The sequence below is a fragment of the Salvelinus namaycush genome, chromosome 4 (assembly GCF_016432855.1).
Source record: "Salvelinus namaycush isolate Seneca chromosome 4, SaNama_1.0, whole genome shotgun sequence".
Classification (NCBI taxonomy): Eukaryota; Metazoa; Chordata; class Actinopteri; order Salmoniformes; family Salmonidae; genus Salvelinus; species Salvelinus namaycush.
Genome location: NC_052310.1, coordinates 20,099,940 through 20,120,569, shown reverse-complemented (window position 1 = coordinate 20,120,569; position 20,630 = coordinate 20,099,940). Strand labels below are relative to the sequence as shown.

General features: G+C 44.7%; 1 protein-coding gene across 1 annotated transcript; it reads left to right on the top strand.

Annotated features, from left to right (window-relative positions):
• The first annotated feature begins 445 nt into the window (after positions 1–445).
• LOC120046289 (synaptic vesicle membrane protein VAT-1 homolog) lies at positions 446–20,611 on the top strand. The gene is made up of 6 exons (XM_038991378.1): positions 446–1,121; positions 3,685–3,892; positions 6,541–6,711; positions 8,234–8,323; positions 8,740–8,981; positions 17,684–20,611. Exons 1-6 carry the CDS (start codon positions 681–683, stop codon positions 17,876–17,878), a joined length of 1,347 nt encoding a protein of 448 aa, XP_038847306.1. The 5' UTR covers positions 446–680; the 3' UTR covers positions 17,879–20,611.
• Positions 20,612–20,630: the final 19 nt, after the last annotated feature.

Genomic DNA, 20,630 nt, shown 5'->3' with positions numbered 1-20,630 from the left:
TTGCAGTTTTAGGACCCCTCAACTACAGGTTCCATTATGTCAATGGTTCCACACTGGGTCGAATAGTCTTTTTACACAATGTAATTCAAAACTTGCCCCTGTTGCTGCCTGCCTATTGTTGTTTCCAGAGAATGTCTTGAGATCAATAATAGATTGCAAAATTATACCAAATTGTTTAAGCTTCTTGAAAATTGGTCTTCTTGTTCTCCAATGCATACCTATCTCTAGGCTATATTTTGATCATCATCCTTTCTATTTCACTGTTGACATAGGCCTGTAAGCCCCATGCACCTTGATGGCAACGCCACCTGTTGCTAAGCGAGCTCCGCCGACCTCTTGCTTTAGCTCCCCTCCTCTGACTAAAAATCCACTTTCCGCCCTTTAACCGTGGCCACATCCCGTCTGACTGCGCACTGCTCTCCATTGCCAAGTAGAATATCTGTCACTTTCCTAGCTAGGGTGCACGCACTAAAATCACCTCCTGGTATTACCTGTTGTAATAGGCTATCTATATTTTTACAGTGGAATTGTGCACTGCAATAGACTAGTTTACGAAAAAAATACAATTTTACTGCAACTTCTGTACGGTGTTTTTTAGGCTATCAGGGAAACCTGAGAAACAGAAGTACCAAAAAAGAAAAGCGCATTGGGAAAAATAGGCTATTTTTGTGATTCCGATCATGTCTGGCGAAGAGGCACCGGCACGACAGCAGCAAGAACCCGCAGAGGAGAAGACAGAGAACCCACCTACTGAGGAACCTCCATCAGAGGCAGCCCAAGAGGGTGAGCCATCCCCCGCGGAAGAGCCAGCAGACGAGCCTTTGGCGGCGGCGACCCCAGACAAAGCGCCCGTGGCGCCCGAGGAGGAAGTTTTCAGCTACCGTGCTTTGTTCCTAACGGGCTATGGAGGCTATGACAAAGTGAAGCTCCAGATGAAAAAGGGAAAGCCGAGCCTGAAAAGCGCAGAGGTGCTGGTGCGGGTCAAGGCGTGTGGTCTGAACTTCGCCGAGTTGTTGGGGAGACAGGGGTTGTATGAGCTGCTGCCGTCGCCGCCCGTCACGCCCGGGATGGAATGCTCGGGCGTGATTGAAGCATTAGGGGAAGAGGTGACGGATAGAAAAGTGAGTCTAAAAACATAGCATCATGTTTCTTTCAAGCCTTTTCTTTCTTTCTTTATGGTAGCCTATTGCTCATCATTTATATTCAAATCAAATTCATGGGCGAGGCCCGCCCAATCAATACATCAAACATGGCCCTTTTTGTCCAGGCACAGAACCGTTATATAGGCTATAATATTTTATTGAGGAGGCGTGCACAAAATCATGGTTAACAGTGCAGTATGGCAGCACTGTTTTGGGCGCTCCTTTTACGTGATTTATCTCTTTAATATCTTCCTTTCTGCCTTCATATCATTTTCTTAGTTATTCATGCAGTCACAAGGCTGAAACAACATTGTGTCTCTGTACGAAAGCCTTATTACAAGATAATAAACATTTGAGTGGTTTTCGTCCTTGGCCGCATTATTGTCTTGATTTTAGTAGCAAATATTGGGCTACTATAATAGCAGTGAGCATATTCTGTCTTCCCAATGAAAGTCACATATCCTGTGGTCAGGTGGTGTGCCTCCTGCTCCCTATCTCGATGTGTTATAACACCTCCAAGAACCTGTTGAGAAGTGATTATCAGAGGTTGGGGTTAAGAGTTTTGGTTCTCCCCTGTCTCCATTTGTTCCCTCTCTGATACTTCCAGACTGTGAATATCCGAAGTGGGATGGAGATGTGAAATGAGTGATGACACTGACACTGCCATGCTGTGCTTCGAGAATTCCCCCAAGGGCTGTCAACTCATGTGGGCGTAACACTGCAATGACATGACCCAATCTATTTGATAAAGGGCTCTGATATAATATTTTGATATCAGCAATATTTCCTTTGGCGTGTGTGCGTGTGTGTGTTTTGGCCCCGTGTTTGTGTGCAATTGTTTGCCGATGTGCAAGGTGAGCCTATGTGTGAGTCTGTCTGTCTGTCAGACCCAAATAGTCAGTACTGTTTGTAAAGTACATCATAACCCTTCACTGTTCCACAAACATGGTCAGTTACATTTGATATTTCCTTCTCCTCCCCCTTCATTTTCTTCTCCTCCCCTTGCCACACCCCTTTCCACCCTCCCTTCCCCCGAACAAATGGCTAGAAAAATCCTATAGAAGGACAGCACATTCTTTCTGCACAACTGGCCTCAAATCAAATTGTATTGGTCACATACACATGGTTAGCAGATGTTAATGCAAGTGTAGCGAAATGCTTGTGCTTCTAGTTCCAAGACACCTAACCACCACCCCCAACAACAACAGCCTAGAGTCAGAGTGCTGCCCGATCTGTGGACAATATAAGGCAGAGCCCAGCTGCTGCCTTTAGAGTCTGTTTTGGGAGTAGCCTAGGCTTGGACCTGTTCCCGTTTCTGTTTATGCTGAGCTCAGTTTGTGTCTTTTGGCCAACATGGTCTCAACAACTCACTGTTTTATCGACGTTTGTCCGAACGGCCGCTTTGGCCCAACAATCAGTGAAGCTATCCAGAGGTGGACTGAGGGCGTGGCTGTTTCGGATGAGGTCACATGGGATATTTCCCGGGCTGAAACAGACACCAGCTTTGGGTCGTATTCATCAGGGCAAGCATTGCAATGTTTTAAAACGTTTTGCAATGAAAAAACAGAAATGAGCGTTTCTTACTGGACAAATCCAATTAGTCCCTCTCTGTTTCAGTCAGTTTTCATCTGTTTGGTACAAATGAATACGACCCTGTTTTAAAATCTTCAGCCTTGTTGAATCCTCTTCGCCCATCCTAAAAAGACCAGATGGATGTGATCAGATTGGTCAGTGAGCAAATGATGTCAACCGTTGACATATTCACTTTTCGAGCATAAAGCCCCACCCACTTTTGAACCTTTTCCTCAGTGGCGTTTGTTTTTTCCGTGTTCTCTTGTTTTTCTTTTCTATTCATTCTTTCCTGGTATGTGTTATTGACTGGTTCTTTGAAATACTCAACCACCACTTCCACAGAACATTCCTGAACAATGGTATATTTTCAAATAGAAGTTTCATACAGGTTCTCTTAGGTCTCAATTGGTCATGCACCCTTTTGTGCAGACTTTGAGGTCATTGACCGCATTAAATGCAATGTGGCAATGTGATCTGTGAGTCATGAGTACTTTATTGTCATGTGTTTGTGAGCAGCAGGAAGAGAAGCAACCCGTACATCTCGAGGAATTACAAACAGGAAATGTTATAATATTCAGAGACCAATTGGGCGACTTTCCTGCGTCTTCCGCCTCTTGGCCTCTTTCGAAACACAAATAAAAAGTCTACGGCTTGCCTGGTCCCAGATCTGTTAGACATTGACCATAGGAGTCGGGCAAGACCGCAACAATTGATCTGGCCCCAGGCAAGTAAGTCAGCAGTGCTCTCCTGACATGGGAGATTCAGCTATTGCAGGAGTGCATTTCAATAAAGACATCTCCTCCTCTCGTTCATAATATTCACATGGACCGTAGAAAGCAACTTCCAGTTGGCAACCACCACAATATTATTTTCATCCGAAAACTTTGCCACTCAGCAAATAGTTGTCAGGATTTTCACAGTGTTTAAGTGTGTTGTGACTTACGACCCATGTGAAATGTCCCTCTCTCAGGTGGGTGACCGTGTGTTGGTGTTGAGTCGTCACGGCCTGTGGCAGGAGGTGGTGGTTGTGCCTGCTAGCCAAACATTCATCATGCCAGAGTCAATGAGCTTCGAGGAAGCGGCGGCCCTCCCCATCAACTACCTGACGGCCTACATTATGCTTTTTGAGATGGCCAACGTCAGGGCCGGACAGAGCATCCTCATCCACATGGCAGCAGGTACAGTAGTGGTGGACACACACACACATCCACAAGGGTGCAAACGCACACGCATACACACTCACACAAGTACACATACACACACATTCTTACAAACATACACACACGCTCATGTTTACTTACCGGAATGTGACTGATTGTATATCGAGTAGCACACACAAGTCACATACACACACATACTATAAAAATGTACCCCTTTCCCCACCACACACACTCCACAGCCCCAGAATGTCCCCTCGCAACCACGGTAGTACTGTATAACATAGCCATTCATCTGCACCACTGACTAGGCCTAAGTCATGGCTTTGACATACTTCCCTTGATCTTAGAATGGGAGATTGCACAGTATATAGCGTAGGTGGACATACAAGTCTGTAGTGACTCCCCTGTCCTTTTACCCTGGAACAATATGCCTCCATTTCCATGGCAACGCCACCTCTTACCTCTGAGGATAACACTGTACGACATGCAGCACCTTAGCCAACTGACAACATAGATCGTTATCATCCTGTTGCTTTGGTAACACTCGACGTTTCACGTAGATTTTTTAGCTTCATGGCCTTGAAAAAACAAAACAAAGATGGATAAGATAAGTAGGGTTTGGTTTATACTGTACTGCAGTGTTTCCTAAACTAGTGGTCACGGGCCCCATGTGGGGTCACCTGATTTGAAAATGAGGATGCGAGAGAACCCCCCCCCCCCAAAAAATACAAATGCTTAGTTCATAGAACCGCGGTTATGTGAGTAACCTTCGAGCTACGCTAACGGTTTCTGTTTTCTTCCTACAAATTGGGCTCTACCTTTCTTGAACACACACAGACACAAAGTAGGGGCTCCATTTTAACAAACTTAGCGCAATGGTAAATCTTAGTGCTGGTGGTAACGCTATCGGTCCGGGGGTGTGTCAGAAATATTTTTATGAGCGCAGTAGCTGGCGGTGGTGGTGCGAAAGGGCACGCTTCAACCAACGTGGAATAGATATTGAATTGCTGTCTGTGCCCAGTGGGTTGTGTTTTGAGTATCCACTATCAAATAAAATACAATTATATTTGTCACATGCGCCGTGTAGACCTTACTGTAAAATGCTAACTTACAAGCCCTTAAATGTAATACAATAAAATAACAATAACGAGGCTATATACAGGGGATACCGGTACCGAGTCAATGTGCGGGGGTACAGGTTAGTTGAGGTAATTGAAGTAATATGTACATGTACTGTAGGTACAAGCGACTATGCATAGATAATAAACAGCGAGTAGCAGTAGTGTAAAAAAAGGGGGGGTCAATGCAAATAGTCTGGGTGCCTTGGGGGTAGAAGCTGTTAAGAAGCCTTTTGGACCTAGAGTTGGCACTCCGATACCGTTTGCAGTGCGGTAGCAGGGAGATGAGTCTATGACTAGGGTGGCTGGATACTTTGACAATTTTTCGGGCCTTCCTCTGACACTGCCTGGTATAGATGTCCTGGGTGGCAGGAAGCTTGGCCCCAGTGATGTACTGGGCAGTACGCACTACCCTCTGTAGCGCCTTGCGGTCGGATGCCGAGAAGTTGCCATACCAGGCGGTGAAGCAACCAGTCAGAATGCTCTCGGTGGTGCAGCTGTAGAACTTTTTGAGGATCTGAGGACCCATGCCAAATCTTTTCAGTCTCCTGAGGGGGAATAGGCATTGTCGTTCCCCTTTTCACGACTGTCTTGGTGTGTTTGGACCATGATAGTTTGTTGGTGATGTGGACACCAAATAATTTGAAGCTCTCGACCTGCTCCACTACAGCCTCTTCAGTGTGAATGGGTGCGGGCTCGGCCCTCCTTTTCCTGTAGTCCATGATCATCTCCTTTGTCTTGGTCATGTTGAGGGAGAGGTTATTGTCCTGGCACCACACTGCCAGGTCTCTGACCTCTTCCCTATAGGCTGTCTCATCGTTGTCGGTGATCAGGCCTACCACTGTTGTGTCGTCGGCAAACTTAAGGATGGTGCTGGAGTCGTGCTTGGCCATGCAGTTGTGGGTGAACAGGGAGTACAGGAGGGGACTAAGCACACACCCCTGAGGGGCCCCTGTGTTGAGAATCAGCGTGGCAGATGTGTCATTGCCTCACCTTACCACTATGAAGGGGAGCGTGTGTCAGATAAACAGAATTTCAAGGTTTGCTAAAAGCTTTTAGAGCTTACAGAACAGTATGTTACAGAACAGAGCCTGTTACAGAACAGTATGTCTAGAATACTGCAAGTGAGGCTTTTTTTTGTACGTGGCACCAATCACCACACCTGGGTTCAAATAGTATTTGAAGTCTTTCTACTGTATTTGAGCTTGATTCAGCTTGCCTAGCAAAATGGAACCAATGGAACCAATGGAAAGCTAAATATGTGTATGCGACCAATAAAATTTGATTTTGATTTGAAGTCCCAAAAGTGCCAAACCTGCTGGCTCAATCAAACTCTCAAAGTGTCCATCACATCTCTCCTCCATTAAATTTCACCATCCCGTCTCTTCTCCGTTATCCCGTCTCCACTCTCCTCCATCACGAATCACCTTCATCAGGAATCACCTCTGTCACAATTTTCCTGCCTCCATGTTACCTACAGTATCTCTCATGCTATGTGTCCCTCGTGCCTCTCTCTGTGTCTTGTCCCCTTATGTCCCTCTACTGTAGGTGGTGTGGGCATCGCTGCCACCCAGCTCTGTCAGTTGCTGGAGGACGTGACCGTGTTTGGAACTGCGTCGGCCAGCAAGCACGAGACCATCGGCCAGGGGGGGGTCACCCACCCCATCGACTACCGTACACGAGATTACGCCGAGGAGATCCGTAAAATCAGCCCCAAGGGTAAGGATGGATTGGACATGCAGCCTGGTCCAAGATCTGTTTGTACTGTCTTGCCAACTCCTATGGTTATTGGTGTGACAATCACCATAGGAGTTGGCAAGACAACGCAAATAGATCTGGGACCAGGCTAAAGGGCGGTATCATCAGCATCACTGATAGATGCCTTTGTCATCTCCTCTTTGAAGTATTACACTATATATACAAAAGTATGTGGACACCCCTTCAAATTAGTGGATTTGGCTATTTCAGCCACACCCGTTGCTGACAGGTGTATAAAATCGAGCACACAGCCATGCAATCTCCATAGACAAACATTGACAGTAAAATGGCCTTACTGAAGAGCTCAGTGACTTTCAACGTGGCACCTTCATTGGACACCACCTTTCCAACAAGTCAGTCAAATTTCTGCCCTACTAGAGGTGCCTCGGTCAACTGTAATGCTGTTATTGTGAAGTGGAAATGTCTAGGAGCAACAACGGCTCAGCCATGAAGTGGCAGGCCACACAAGTTCACAGAATGGGACTGCAGAGTGCTGAAGTGCGTAGTGCGCAAACATTGTCTGTCCTTGGTTGCGACACTCACTACCGGGTTCCAAACTACCTCTGGAAACAACTTCAGCACAAGAACTGTTCCGTCGGGAGCTTCATGAAATGGGTTTCCATGGCCGAGCAGCCGCGCACACAAGCCTAAAATCACCATGCGCAATGCTAAACGTCGGCTGGAGTGGTGTAAAGCTCGCTGCCATTGGACTCTGGAGCAATGGAAACGTGTTCTCTGGAGTGATGAATCATGCTTCACCATCTGGCAGTCCGACGGACAAATCTGGGTTTGGCGGATGCCAGGAGAACGTTACCTGCCTGAATGCATAGTGCCAACTATAAAGTTTGGTGGAGGAGGAATAATGGTCTGGGGCTGTTTTTCATTGTTCGGGCTAGGCCCCTTAGTTCTAGTGAAGGGGAATCGCAACTCTACAGCATACAATGACATTCCAGATGATTCTGTGCTTCCAACTTTGTGGCAACAGTTTGGGGAAGGCCCTTTCCTCTTTCAGCATGACATTGCCCCCATGCACAAAGCGAGGTCCATACAGAAATGGTTTGTCGAGATCGATGTGGAAGAACTTGTCTGGCCTGCACAGATCCCTGACCTCAACCCCATCGAACAACTTTGGATTGAATTGGAACGCCAACTGCGAGCCAGGCCTAATCGCCCAACATCAGTGCCCAACCTCACTAATGCTCTTGTGGCTGAATGGAAGCAAGTCCCCGCAGCAATGTTCTAACATCTAATGGAAAGCCTTCCCAGAAGAGTGGAGGCTGTTATAGCAGCAAAGAGGGGACCAACTCCATTTCAATGCCCGTGATTTTGGAATGAGATGTTCGACGAGCAGGTGTCTACACACTTTTGGTCATGTAGTGTATCATTGCATACGATGTAAACTGTATGTCAAGCCTCTCGATCAGTACTAGTGATCCACTCGAGCAAATCAGTTTCCAATGGCATTTCTGTCTCTTTCCCTCAGGATTGGACGTTGTCCTGGACCCACTGGGAGGCTCAGACACCCAAAAGGCCTTTAGTTTGCTGAAGCCCATGGGCACCCTCATAGTGTTTGGTAAGAGACTAAATTACCGTTGTTTGTATTAGCGTTTGCATTACTCGCCTCCTGTCATCTCAACCGGCGTTCAGTGTTTACCCACCTTTTTCTGTACCACTACATCCCTTCCTTACCGTAAATTTTATAGAAGATTAACACATTCCATTTGCAATTCTAACATGTTCCATGGTATGTGAAATGACTTGATAACCTGCTTCCAATACATTTAAAATGTATTGAGGGGGGGAAAAAATGCATTCCAAGCTAGCTTTTCAAGTGTTTGCATTTTTTAAGTGTTACAATTGAATTTGTGTTACAGTAAAATGTGATGTTGTGTAATTATTATATTTACACCACGTTTTTAACATGTACATTTCTGGTAGGGTGGTAATGTCCTCTCCATGTGTCCCTGACTTCATGACTCCATTACCCAGGTGCAGCCAACTGTGTGACGGGTCAGAAGAAGAACCTATTGGCGGTAGCCAAGACCTGGTACAACCAATTCACCATCAACACCCTGAGGCTGATGCATGCCAACAAGGCTGTGTGTGGCTTCCATCTGGGCTACCTGAGTGACGAGGAGGAGCTCATCACCCAGACCATGACCCGCCTACTGGAACTCTACACCCAGGGCAAGATCAAGCCCCGCATTGACTCCACCTACCACTTTGAACAGGTGGGTGTGTGTGTGTGTGTGTGTGTGTGTGTGTGTGTGTGTGTGTGTGTGTGTGTGTGTGTGTGTGTGTGTGTGTGTGTGTGTGTGTGTGTGTGTGTGTGTGCGCACAGGTACAGTGAATATATATGAGTATCTCAGTGGCTATACATTATATCCAGTATACAGTACCAGTCAAAATTTTGGACACGCCTACTCATTCAAGTTTACCTCATGAAGCTGGTTGAGAGAATGCCAATACTATTTTCTACATTGTAGAATAATAGTGAAGACATCAAAACTATGAAATAACACAAATGGAATCATGTAGTAACCCAAAAAGTGTTAAACAAATCAAAATATATTTTAGATACTTCAAAGTAGCCACCCTTTGCCTTGGTGACAGCTTTGCACACTCTTGGCATTCTCTCAACCAGCTTCATGAGGAATGCTTTTCCAACAGTCTTGAAGGAGTTCCCACATATGCTGACCACTTGTTGGCTGCTTTTCCTTCACTCTGCGGTCCAACTCATCCCAAGCAATCTCAGCATCCCAAACTATAGCTCAGCATTCAACACCATAGTACCCTCCAAGCTTATCATTAAGCTCGAGGCCCTGGGTCTGAACCCCGCCCTGTGCAACTGGGTCTTGGACTTACTGACGGGCCAACCCCCAGGTGGTGAAGGTAGGAAACAACACCTCCACTTCGCTGATCCTCAACACTGGGGCCCCACAAGGATGCGTGCTCAGCCTCCTCCTATATTCCCTGTTCAAACATGACTGTGTGGCCACGCACGCCTCCAACTCAATCATCAAGTTTGCAGACGACACAACAGTAGTAGGCCTAATTACCAACAATGACGAGACAGCCTACAGGGAGGAGGTGAGGGCCCTGGGAGTGTGGTGCCAGGAAAATAACCTCTCACCCAACATCAACAAAACAAAAGAGCTGATCGTGGACTTCAGGAAACAGCAGAGGGAGCACCCCCCCTATCCACATCGACGGGACCGCGTTGGAGAAGGTGGAAAGCTTCAAGTTCCTCAGTGTACACATCACTGACAAACTGAAATGGTACACCCACACAGACAGTGTGGTGAAGGCGGCGCAACAGCGATTCTTCAACCTCATGAGGATAAAGAAATTTGTCTTGGCACTTAAAATCCTCAACAACTTTTACAGATGCACAATTTAGAGCATCCTGCCGGGCTGTATCACCGCCTGGTACGGCAACTGCACCGCCCGCAACCGCAGGGCTCTCCAGAGGGTGGTGCGGTCTGCCCATCGCATCACCGGGGGCAAACTACCTGCCCTCCAGGACACCTACAGCACCCGATGTCACAGGAAGGCCAAAAAGATCATCAAGGACAACAATCACCCGAGCCACTGCCTGATCGCCCCGCTATCATCCAGAAAGCGATGTCAGTACAGGTGCATCAAAGCTGGGACCGAGAGACTGAAAAATAGCTTCTATCTCAAGGCAATCAGACTGTTAAATAGCCATCACTAGCACATTAGAGGCTGCTGCCCTATATAGACTTGAAAACATCACTGGCCACTTTAATAATGGAACATTACATTACTCATCTCATATGTATATACTGTATTCTATCCTATTCTACTGTATCTTAGTCTATGCCGCTCTGACATTGCTCGCCGAAATATTGATGTATTCTTAATTCCATTCCTTTACTTTAGATTTGTGTGTATTGTGTGTATTGTTGTGAAATTGTTAGATATTACTGCACTGTTGGAGCTAGAAACACAAGAATTTCACAACACCCGCAAAAACATCGACAAAACACTCAAATTTGATTTGATTTGAAGAGTGTTCAAATCTGTCATCAAGGCAAAGGGTGGCTACTTTGAAGAATCTCAAATATAAAATATATTTTGATTTGCTTAACACTTTTTTTGTTACTACATGATTCCATGTCATCACTATTATTCTATAATGTAGAAAAAAGTAAAAATAAAGAAAAACCCTTGAATGAGTAAGTGTGTCCAAACTTTTGACTGGTACTGTATATATATAAACTCAGCAAAAAAAGAAACGTCCCTTTTTCAGGACCCTGTCTTTCAAAGATAATTCGTAAAAATCCAAATAACTTCACAGATCTTCATTGTAAAGGGTTTAAACACTGTTTCCCGTGCTTGTTCAATGAACTATAAACAATTATTGAACATGCACCTGTGGAACGGTCGTTAAGACACTAACATTTTACAGACGGTAGGTAATTAAGGTCACAGTTATGAAAATTTAGGACACTAACGAGGCCTTTCTACTGACTCTGAAAAACACCAGAAGAAAGATGCCCAGGGTCCCTGCTCATCTGCGTGAACGTGCCTTAGACATGCTGCAAGGAGGCATGAGGACTGCAGATGTGGCCAGGGCAATAAATTGCAATGTCCGTACTGTGAGACGCTTAAGACAGCGCTACAGGGAGACAGGACGGACAGCTGATCGTCCTCGCAGTGGCAGACCACGTGTAACAACACCTGCACAGGATCGGTACATCCGAACATCACACCTGCGGGACAGATACAGGATGGCAACAACAACTGCCCGAGTTACACCAGGAACGCACAATCCCTCCATCAGTACTCAGACTGTCCGCAATAGGCTGAGAGAGGCTGGACTGAGGGCTTGTAGGCCTGTTGTAAGGCAGGTCCTCACCAGACATCACCGGCAACAACGTCGCATATGGGCACAAACCCACCGTCGCTGGACCAGACAGGACTGGCAAAAAGTGCTCTTCACTGACAAGTCGCGGTTTTGTCTCACCAGGGGTGATATTCAGAATCGCGTTTATCGTTGAAGGAATAAGCGTTACACCGAGGCCTGTATTCTGGAGCGGGATCGATTTGGGGGTGGAGGATCCGTCACGGTCTGGGGCAGTGTGTCACAGCATCATCGGACTGAGCTTGTTGTCATTGCAGGCAATCTCAACGCTGTGCGTTATAGGGAAGACATCCTCCTCCCTCATGTGGTACTCTTCCTGCAGGCTCATCCTGACATGACCCTCCAGCATGACAATGCCACCAGCCGTACTGCTCGTTCTGTGCGTGATTTCCTGCAAGACAGAAATGTCAGTGTTCTGCCATGGCCAGCGAAGAGCCCGGATCTCAATCCCATTGAGCACGTCTGGGACCTGTTGGATCGGAGGGTGAGGGCTAGGGCCATTCCCCCCAGAAATGTCTGGGAACTTGCAGGTGCCTTGGTGGAAGAGTGGGGTAACATCTCACAGCAAGAACTGGCAAATCTGGTGCAGTCCATGAGGAGGAGATGCACTGCAGTACTTAATGCAGCTGGTGGTCACACCAGATACTGAATGTTACTTTTGATTTTGACCCCCCATTTGTTCAGGGACACATTATTCACATGTCTGTGGAACTTGTTCAGTTTATGTCTCAGTTGTTGAATCTTGTTATGTTCATACAAATATTTACACATGTTAAGTTTGCTGCAAATAAATGCAGTTGACAGTGAGAGGATGTTTCTTTTTTTGCTGAGTTTATATATATATATATATATACAGTTGAAGTCGAAAGTTTACATCCACTTAGGTTGGAGTCATTAAAACTCGTTTTTCAACCACTCCACAAATTTCTTGTTAATAAACTATAGTTTTGGCAAGTCGGTTAGGACATCTACTTTGTGCATGACACAAGTAATTTTTCCAACAATTGTTTACAGACAGATTATTTAACTTATAATTCACTGTATCACAATTCCAGTGGGTCAGAAGTTTACATAAACTAAGTTGACTGTGCCTTTAAACAGCTTGGAAAATGCCAGAAAATTATGTCATGGCTTTAGAAGCTTCTGATAGGCTAATTGACATCATTTGAGTCAATTGGAGGTGTACCTGTGGATGTATTTCAAGGCCTACCTTCAAACTCAGTGCCTTGACATCATGGGAAAATCAAAAGAAATCAGCCAAGACCTCAGAAAAAAATTGTAGACCTCCACAGTCTGGTTCATCCTTGGGAGCACTTTCCAAATGCCTGAAGGTACCACGTTCATCTGTACAAACAATAGTACGCAAGTATAAACACCATGGGACCATTCAGCCATCATACCGCTCAGGAAGGAGATGCGTTCTTTCTCCTAGAGATGAACGTACTTTGGTGCGAAAAGTGCAAATCAATCCCAGAACAACAGCAAAGGACCTTGTGAAGATGCTGGAGGAAACAGGTACATAAAGTATCTATATCCACAGTAAAACAAGTCCTATATTGACACAACCTGAAAGGCCGCTCAGCAAGGAAGAAGCCACTGCTCCAAAAAAGCCATAAAAAAGCCAGATGACGGTTTGCAACTGCACATGGGGACAAAGATCGTACTTTTTGGAGAAATGTCCTCTGGTCTAATGAAACAAAAATAGAACTGTTTGGCCATGATGACCATCGTTATGTTTGGAGGAAAAAGGGGGACGCTTGCAAGCTGAAGAACACCATCCCAACCGTGAAGCACGGGGGTGGCAGCATCATGTTGTGGGGGTGCTTCGCTACAGGAGGGACTGGTGCACTTCACAAAATAGATGGCATCATGAGGGAGCAAAATTAGGTGGCCATATTGAAGCTACATCTCAAGACATCAGTCAGGAAGTTAAAGCTTGGTCGCAAATGGGCCTTCCAAATGGACAATGACCCCAAGCATACTTCCAAAGTTGTGGCAAAATGGCTTAAGGACAACAAAGTCAAGGTATTGGAGTGGCCATCACAAAGCCCTGACCTCAATCCTATAGAAAATTTGTGGGTAGAACTGAAAAAGCGTGTGCGAGCAAGGAGGCCTACAAACCTGACTCAGTTACACCAGCTCTGTCAGGAGGAATGGGCCAAAATTCACCCAACTTATTGTGGGAAGCTTGTGGAAGGCTACCCGAAACGTTTGACCAAAGTTAAACAATTTAAAGGCAATACCTCCAAATACTAATTGAGTCTATATAAACTTCTGACCCACTGGGAATGTGATGAAAGAAATAAAAGCTGAAATAAATCATTCTCTCTACTATTATTCTGACATTTCACATTCTTAAAGTAAAGTGGTGATCCTATCTGACCTAAGACAGGGAATTTTTACTAGGATTAAATGTTAGGAATTGAAAAACAGATTTTAAATGTATTTGGCTAAGCTGTATGTAAACTTCCGACTTCAACTGTGTATATATGTATGTATATATATATACACACACTGAGTCTACAAAGCATTAATAAGAACACCTTCCTAATATTGAGTTGCACCCCTCTTTTTGCCCTCAGAACAGCTTCAATTTGTCGGGGCATGGACTCTACAAGTTGTCGAAAGCGTTCCACAGGGTGGCATGCTGGCCCATGTTGACTCCAATGCTTCCCACAGTTGTGTCAAGTTGGCTGGATGTTGTTTGGAGTGTGGACCATTCTTGATACACACGGGAAACTGTTGAGTGTGAAAAACCCAGCAGCATTGCAGTTCTTGACACCAACAGTTTCACCTGGCACCTGACTTGCCCATTCACCCTCTGAACGGCACACATACACAATCCAATTGTCTCAAGGCTTAAAATTCATTCTTTAACCTGTCTCCTGCCCTTCACCTACACTGATAGAAGTGGATTTAACAAGTGACGTCAATAACGGATATAGTATATATTTGTGGCTCGGGGGCTCCTCCATAGCAGACGCAGAGAACGTAGTATTTCATGGATTCCTGCAGTCTAACATAGTTTACATACAGATGTCGGATCTTAATTTTATCACTTTTGTTGTGGTACATTTTCCTGCGCATCAGGAAATTCAAAAGAGCCTCGTGATTTAGATACATTCACTGGAAATTCGCATTTCTCTTTCTCTCCATGCGGGGGAAATCGAGTCATTCGGACCAGTGCCAGCTATCAAAATCATCCTCCCTCGCTCGCTCAAATGCTAAACGCACCAGAATGAATATGAATAAATGTCCTACTGCTACTGTAAGGTCATATATCATACTACTGCGACATTCAAGTGTACAAAAATGTATCTGAAATGCAGCCATACACATCAACAACCGTCGGCGTATATAGCTTAGTAACACAAGATATATATTGATCTCCACTACGACATACACTCCACTACAAGTGTGAAATTGTATACGAAATGCATTTATATATGCATTTCGGATATATATTATCGAAAAGAGGACATCTTAAGGTTTCTAGCGAACCTAAGGTTACGAATGAACTGTCAAAATTGATTTCAATCGTGGCCTGGGGTGTTCTAGGGACTAGGGCCTCCTGTCAGTATGTGTTCGATTCCGGTCCACACCCTTCTGGCACAAATACCTAAATCCTGGATTGGCTTGGTTTAGTTTCACATTTCAAATAATTATAGAAAGTCCAAGGATATTTTACCCTCGATACTAACAGTAGGTTACACCAACATTAGTTTCCATTCATACAAAGTGTTGGATATTTGCCACAGTAGATTTGCCATCGTAAACAAGTAAATACTTTATTTCTACAATACATAAATCTTGCCAATCAATAAATCAAGTTCCGATGATAATATCAACCAGAGGGCGAACATATCTTGAAAGACTTTGGTTGCAAGCAGGACTAAGGTAACAAGCACATGTTTTACGGAGCGGTAATGAGGTGGCCAATAATGGTTGCAATTGAGATTAGCTGTGTTTATGAATTTAGCGGGTATTGGTGGTTTAACGAGGCATCAGCTGGCGATAATCTAGTGCCATTGATGGTTGCAATAAGCCCCTTGTTATTTGATTATATTCCAATACATTCTGTAGGCTACCCGTTAGCCTATCCATTGTCACATGATGAAAGGTGTGAAAACCCTATAATAGGCTACTGTTTGTGTTTCTCTGGCTGAGTTGATAGCTGATTTGGCCATCAGTTGATTGACAGATGTAGGCCTACTGTAAAACAATCAACTTTCCTCCAGTGTGGATGCTCGCCCACGTTTTATAGTTAGGCTATGTGTAACTTGCCAATGTAGTTATGGTCTTTGGTGTGGATGGCCCTTACAGTAGGTGAGATTTCCATTGCTAAACTGTTATGGCTGTAACCGCTGGACCACACAGGCACTGAGGCCACCAATAATTTATTCTGCCTATTGCTTGCCTTGAACATATAATAAAACCATTTATTTTCCCTAACGAAAAAATACATCTTAGACCCTACAAATATGTCAATTTATTATAATCCACATACGAATTCTGCTGTAGCCTGCATGTAGTCTACATAATCTACCTGAATTGGCGCCCAGTGGACCTGCAGTCTAAGGTACAATGTAGGTAAAGTACTGCATTGTATACAAACACTGCTTCCAGCTGCCCCCTGGTGGCGATTCTAAATATTTCTGTATTGCTTTCATATAATCCCTCCAGAGGCTTGCACTCTTCCTTCCACTGCCTTGAAAGGCTATGTTTACACCTAGCTCTCCTGCTTCTTTAGTAATGTCTGATATTATGTCTGCTCAACAGGGTTGGACATCGACAGACTGTGTGGGAGGCAGAGAGGGTTTGAGAGAGGGGGGAGGGAGGGAGGAAGAGGTGGGGGTCTTTTCAAATCCCAATTCTGTTTACAAAGAGGTGCTACAACAATTTCATTATAGACTGACTGATTTGTTTACTTAGTATTCGCCAACCCAGTGGTTTCCATTGCGACGGTTGAGAGCCTTTCCAGAGAGGATGGGAAACGTCTCTCCCCCCGCTCCTATCCACTTGACCCCCTTCTGATTGGTCAGAAGGCTTGGCGTCAAAGGTTAGATTGATTAGTGGGTGCCTCGGTGTGACAGGAAATATGACTGGTGTATAGCTAGACCTCTTGTTGCTATGCGACTGCCTGGAAGCCGGTATCGTATCCGACTCCTTTTGAAAGGAGTGAATGAATGGAATAGTCATAGGATTGGTAGAATGAATTTAATATTTAATCTAACCTTCCTATGAAACTTTGTATCTATTGCAACTGGCATGTAGCCTATCTACGTCAGACTAACAGACTCGCCACTTGTAACAACAGTATGTAGCATCACACGTTCTACAACTAATCCAGTAGAAGCTAGGCTCATTTTCTGTGTGACATTTTCATGACATTTCCAATAGTTCCTTGCATATTAATAATAATAATTAAATCAATATTTGACATTCATTGAAACTGTTTTGACAGCAGTCTCCCCACAGATATAGCTCTTTGCTATCCACCCTAGCCTTCCTCCCTCCCTCCCCTTCCTCTTTACACTGTCTGACGTGTCAGACTCACTGCAATTCTCAGCCCCTCCCGCTGATATGGGTCTGATGCCGGCAGTTGCTAGGTGACCGGCCGTGGTTGCCGTGGCGTCGGTTGTTAGGGGAAGCTTTGTTTGAGGTACCGTGGGGTGGGGTGAGCGGAGAGAGCAGGGGCAGTGGAGTCAGAGAGGCACTTGTGTGTGTGCAGTCCCAATTAAATAGGGACAAACCCTTTCAGTATTCATATGACGGACAGAGAAGATGTCATTATCTGAGCTTGGTAAAAGGAGAGGGTTTGATGCAGATTTCCAATGTGTTTATTACAAATGGGAAATAAACTGGATCCTGAACATCCAACTTTTGCACAGGAGCTAAAAAAGAAGAAGAGCATCTCTCTCTCCCTCTCTCTATCCCTCTCCCCCTCTCCCTCTCTCTTTCCCTCTTTCAGTTGGTTGGTTTGTGGATCTGTATTTCAACCTTTCTGTCTGCCTGCCGTCTCTCTTTTCTCTGTCCCTCCATCAGGTGGGTGACGCGATGAGGCGTATGCACGAGCGCAACAACATCGGCAAGGTGATTCTGCTCCCAGAGCCAAAGAAAGAGGAGGAAAAGCCCGAGTCCAACCCTGAGCCAGCAGAGACAGAGGACAAGGAAGAGGAGGAAAATGAGGAGAATAAGACGGAGACCAGCACAGAAGAGGTCAAGAGAGAGGAGAATTGAGAAAGGGAGAGTATGTATGTGAGCAGTAGACTTGAGCACTTCAACATTGGCCTTCTTCTCTACTCCTCAGTCCATGTCTCAGAAATCGACCATTGCCTCAGTGTTTCTATCTGTTTATACGTGTGAGGTGAAGTTGCCCCTAAGTGCTGATCTAAGATCCTTTTTTTTAACCTCCTTTTGGTTAAAAAAGTAGATTCTGCGAAACACAAAATAAACAGCCGTAACAGGCCGACTTCAGCAACAACAACGAGCACAAGGCGAGGCTGATTTCTACGCAGTTGTTGTCAAACAGCTATACTGACGCAGGAGACTGAAGCGTCAGCCGTGCACGTGCACAGATGCTCCGCGTGAGTGCATCGTCTTGCAGTGTGCTCGTCTGCAATATCGTTGGCTTACCTTGCCACTCGTGCCAACGGCACATCGCTGAGTCTCGGTTTAATAAGGCTAGGATAAGCTGAACTTAGAACTGCGCTTAGGGGCAAATGTGTATGGTGGTCTTGTTCTACTGACACTAGTGACTTAGTCATGTTGTTTGTAAAATAGCTACTCAGACAAGTTGCTATGTTTCCGGTATGTTCCAAGGCCTTATGTTTCAAAGGAAAACGTGCCCCATTAGCAACACTTCATGAGTCATCAATGTAGACCCCTTTACTGTAATTTGTCTCCCTACAAGTTGAATTGCATGCTCTTCTTGATTCAGCAGGCAGATACCGTATTGTTATATGAATTGGAGGTCCAGCTTTTAAACGAAAATGTGTTAGTATTTTGCATTAGTGAATTATGGAGTGTGTGTGTGTGTGTGTGTGTGTGTGTGTGTGCGTGTGCACGTGAGCGTTTCTGAGTGATATATGGTTTGATGTTGTTTGAATTGTGCTTTGCCAGATTTCTCTTTCAATGTCTTAATGTCATATTTCAACATGTAAATTGTCGCTGACTTCGTGGCCACTTTTGAGAATACTATGAGACCAGTATTTAAGTGTCGTTTGTTAGATGGATTGTTGCTTTTTCCTGACCTAGTGTGCCAAATTAAACACCAACTTTCCCCTTTGCCCATATATCACAAAAATAATGAAAAACAGGGCCTTCCTTTACCTTGTCAAACTGTTTGAATTGTTCTTGATTAAACAATGTCCCGGTGACCTTGTGGTAAAAAAAAAAAATGTTTGGCACAAGCTTTTCTTGTCAACACTCTGCTTTCGTTTTGTGATTATCGTCGCACGGCTCTCAATGTTGAACAGTGCCTCTTCAGTATCAAAAGTATAATAGGAATATACTTATTATATACTTAATATACTTTTTTATATTAAGTATATAAACAATCCCAGTTTGTAACTGTGTATTCTCAAGGATTGCCCCAGCCTTCCTCCAGACCAGTCAAGTTGCTCTGACTTAAGAAACAGGAGAACGTGGGAACACACTTGACTTTTGCATCAACTATAGTGCTTGCTCTCTGGACACTTTCTCGTTGGTGCCACGATGTTTTATTCTACGATGATCTGCAGCGAATAGGCCTATATCATTCGCTATTATCTGTGGCCAAAATATCATATGACACACACAAATAGAACACTTGATTTGTAGAATTTGTATTAGGGAATTTCACATTTTACCCCCCCCGTGTTTTCATGGTGAATTGTCACTGTGTTCCATTTCATATCATTGGATCCGTATCTTATGGCTTTCATGAATGACTCCAAATGGTCTTGCCGAGCTCATGGTCTAGTATTGACACACCCGGCTGATTGCAGATGTATACCGAACCTGGAGACTGGGGTTCGATTCTCATGACCATTCTTTCTACTGTATCTCCCCCTCTAATTCTGTTCTAACTAAATCAAGTTTGCATATACAAAATGAGGCTCTAATTCCACTCTGCTTTCAAAACTCCAAATGGTTAATATAAGAGGAAGCAGATGTTTTTCCCAGCTGTGGCGGTAACCCGACGCAGCAGAGAAAGGAAGCTACTCTTCTCCCCGTCCAAAACCACGCCACCACACACATTCCACTCATACTCACTCCCTCTCTCTCTCTCTCTCTCTCTCTCTCTCTCTCTCCGGAGAGCCTTCCCATCTCTTTATTTTCATGTTAAACAAGTCAATTGAAATGTAACTTTTGTTTAGGAATGTGTTTAGGATTAGTGTTTGTTTTTCCATTTGCAATTTTTCCTCTGTCAGAAGTGAAAATGGAAAGGTTGGGTTTGTGTAGTGTTCCTTCTTTCCTGGCATTACAATGAAGGAGGTATGAGCTAAGACATGGCTGGGATTTTCTGGAAGGAATTGGGACCGGGAATCTGAGTATCTGATTCTTTTCCCCCCCAGAGTCCTTATGACCCTGCAGGTGTTTCCACCCATTCTGAAACCTGAATCATACTGACCGTTGATTTTCATTGTTCAGAGCCAGCGGTTTGTTGTGGTAATGCGTTTGTTGCTCAAATCCCCATATTTGTTTGCCTATTTTTTACATCCAAAAGCACCTACCGACGTACCCAAGCCCTTAATATGACACTACTAACTTTACAAGTGGTTTGTTTATGTTATCATACACTTCCTTGATGTATTTGAAGTCTTTGATTGAAATTCTCTGCAGTGCTTGAATCTGTGTTTTCACCACTTTCTATGACGCTGTCCACATGAACTGGTGACGCTTTTCTGACGTTTTGCCCTATGCCTTACCTGTATTGTACTGTACATGTTTTCTGAAATGAATAAATTGCATTCCAAAATGACAAACTGGCTTATCTAGGCTATGCCTA

Excerpts from the sequence above, each read along its gene's own strand:
- LOC120046289 (XM_038991378.1), top strand. The coding sequence starts at position 681 with ATGTCTGGCGAAGAGGCACCGGCACGACAGCAGCAAGAACCCGCAGAG. Across the intron at positions 1,122-3,684 it reads AAGAGGTGACGGATAGAAAA|GTGGGTGACCGTGTGTTGGT; the intron begins GTGAGTCTAAAA and ends TCCCTCTCTCAG. Across the intron at positions 3,893-6,540 it reads CCTCATCCACATGGCAGCAG|GTGGTGTGGGCATCGCTGCC; the intron begins GTACAGTAGTGG and ends CCTCTACTGTAG.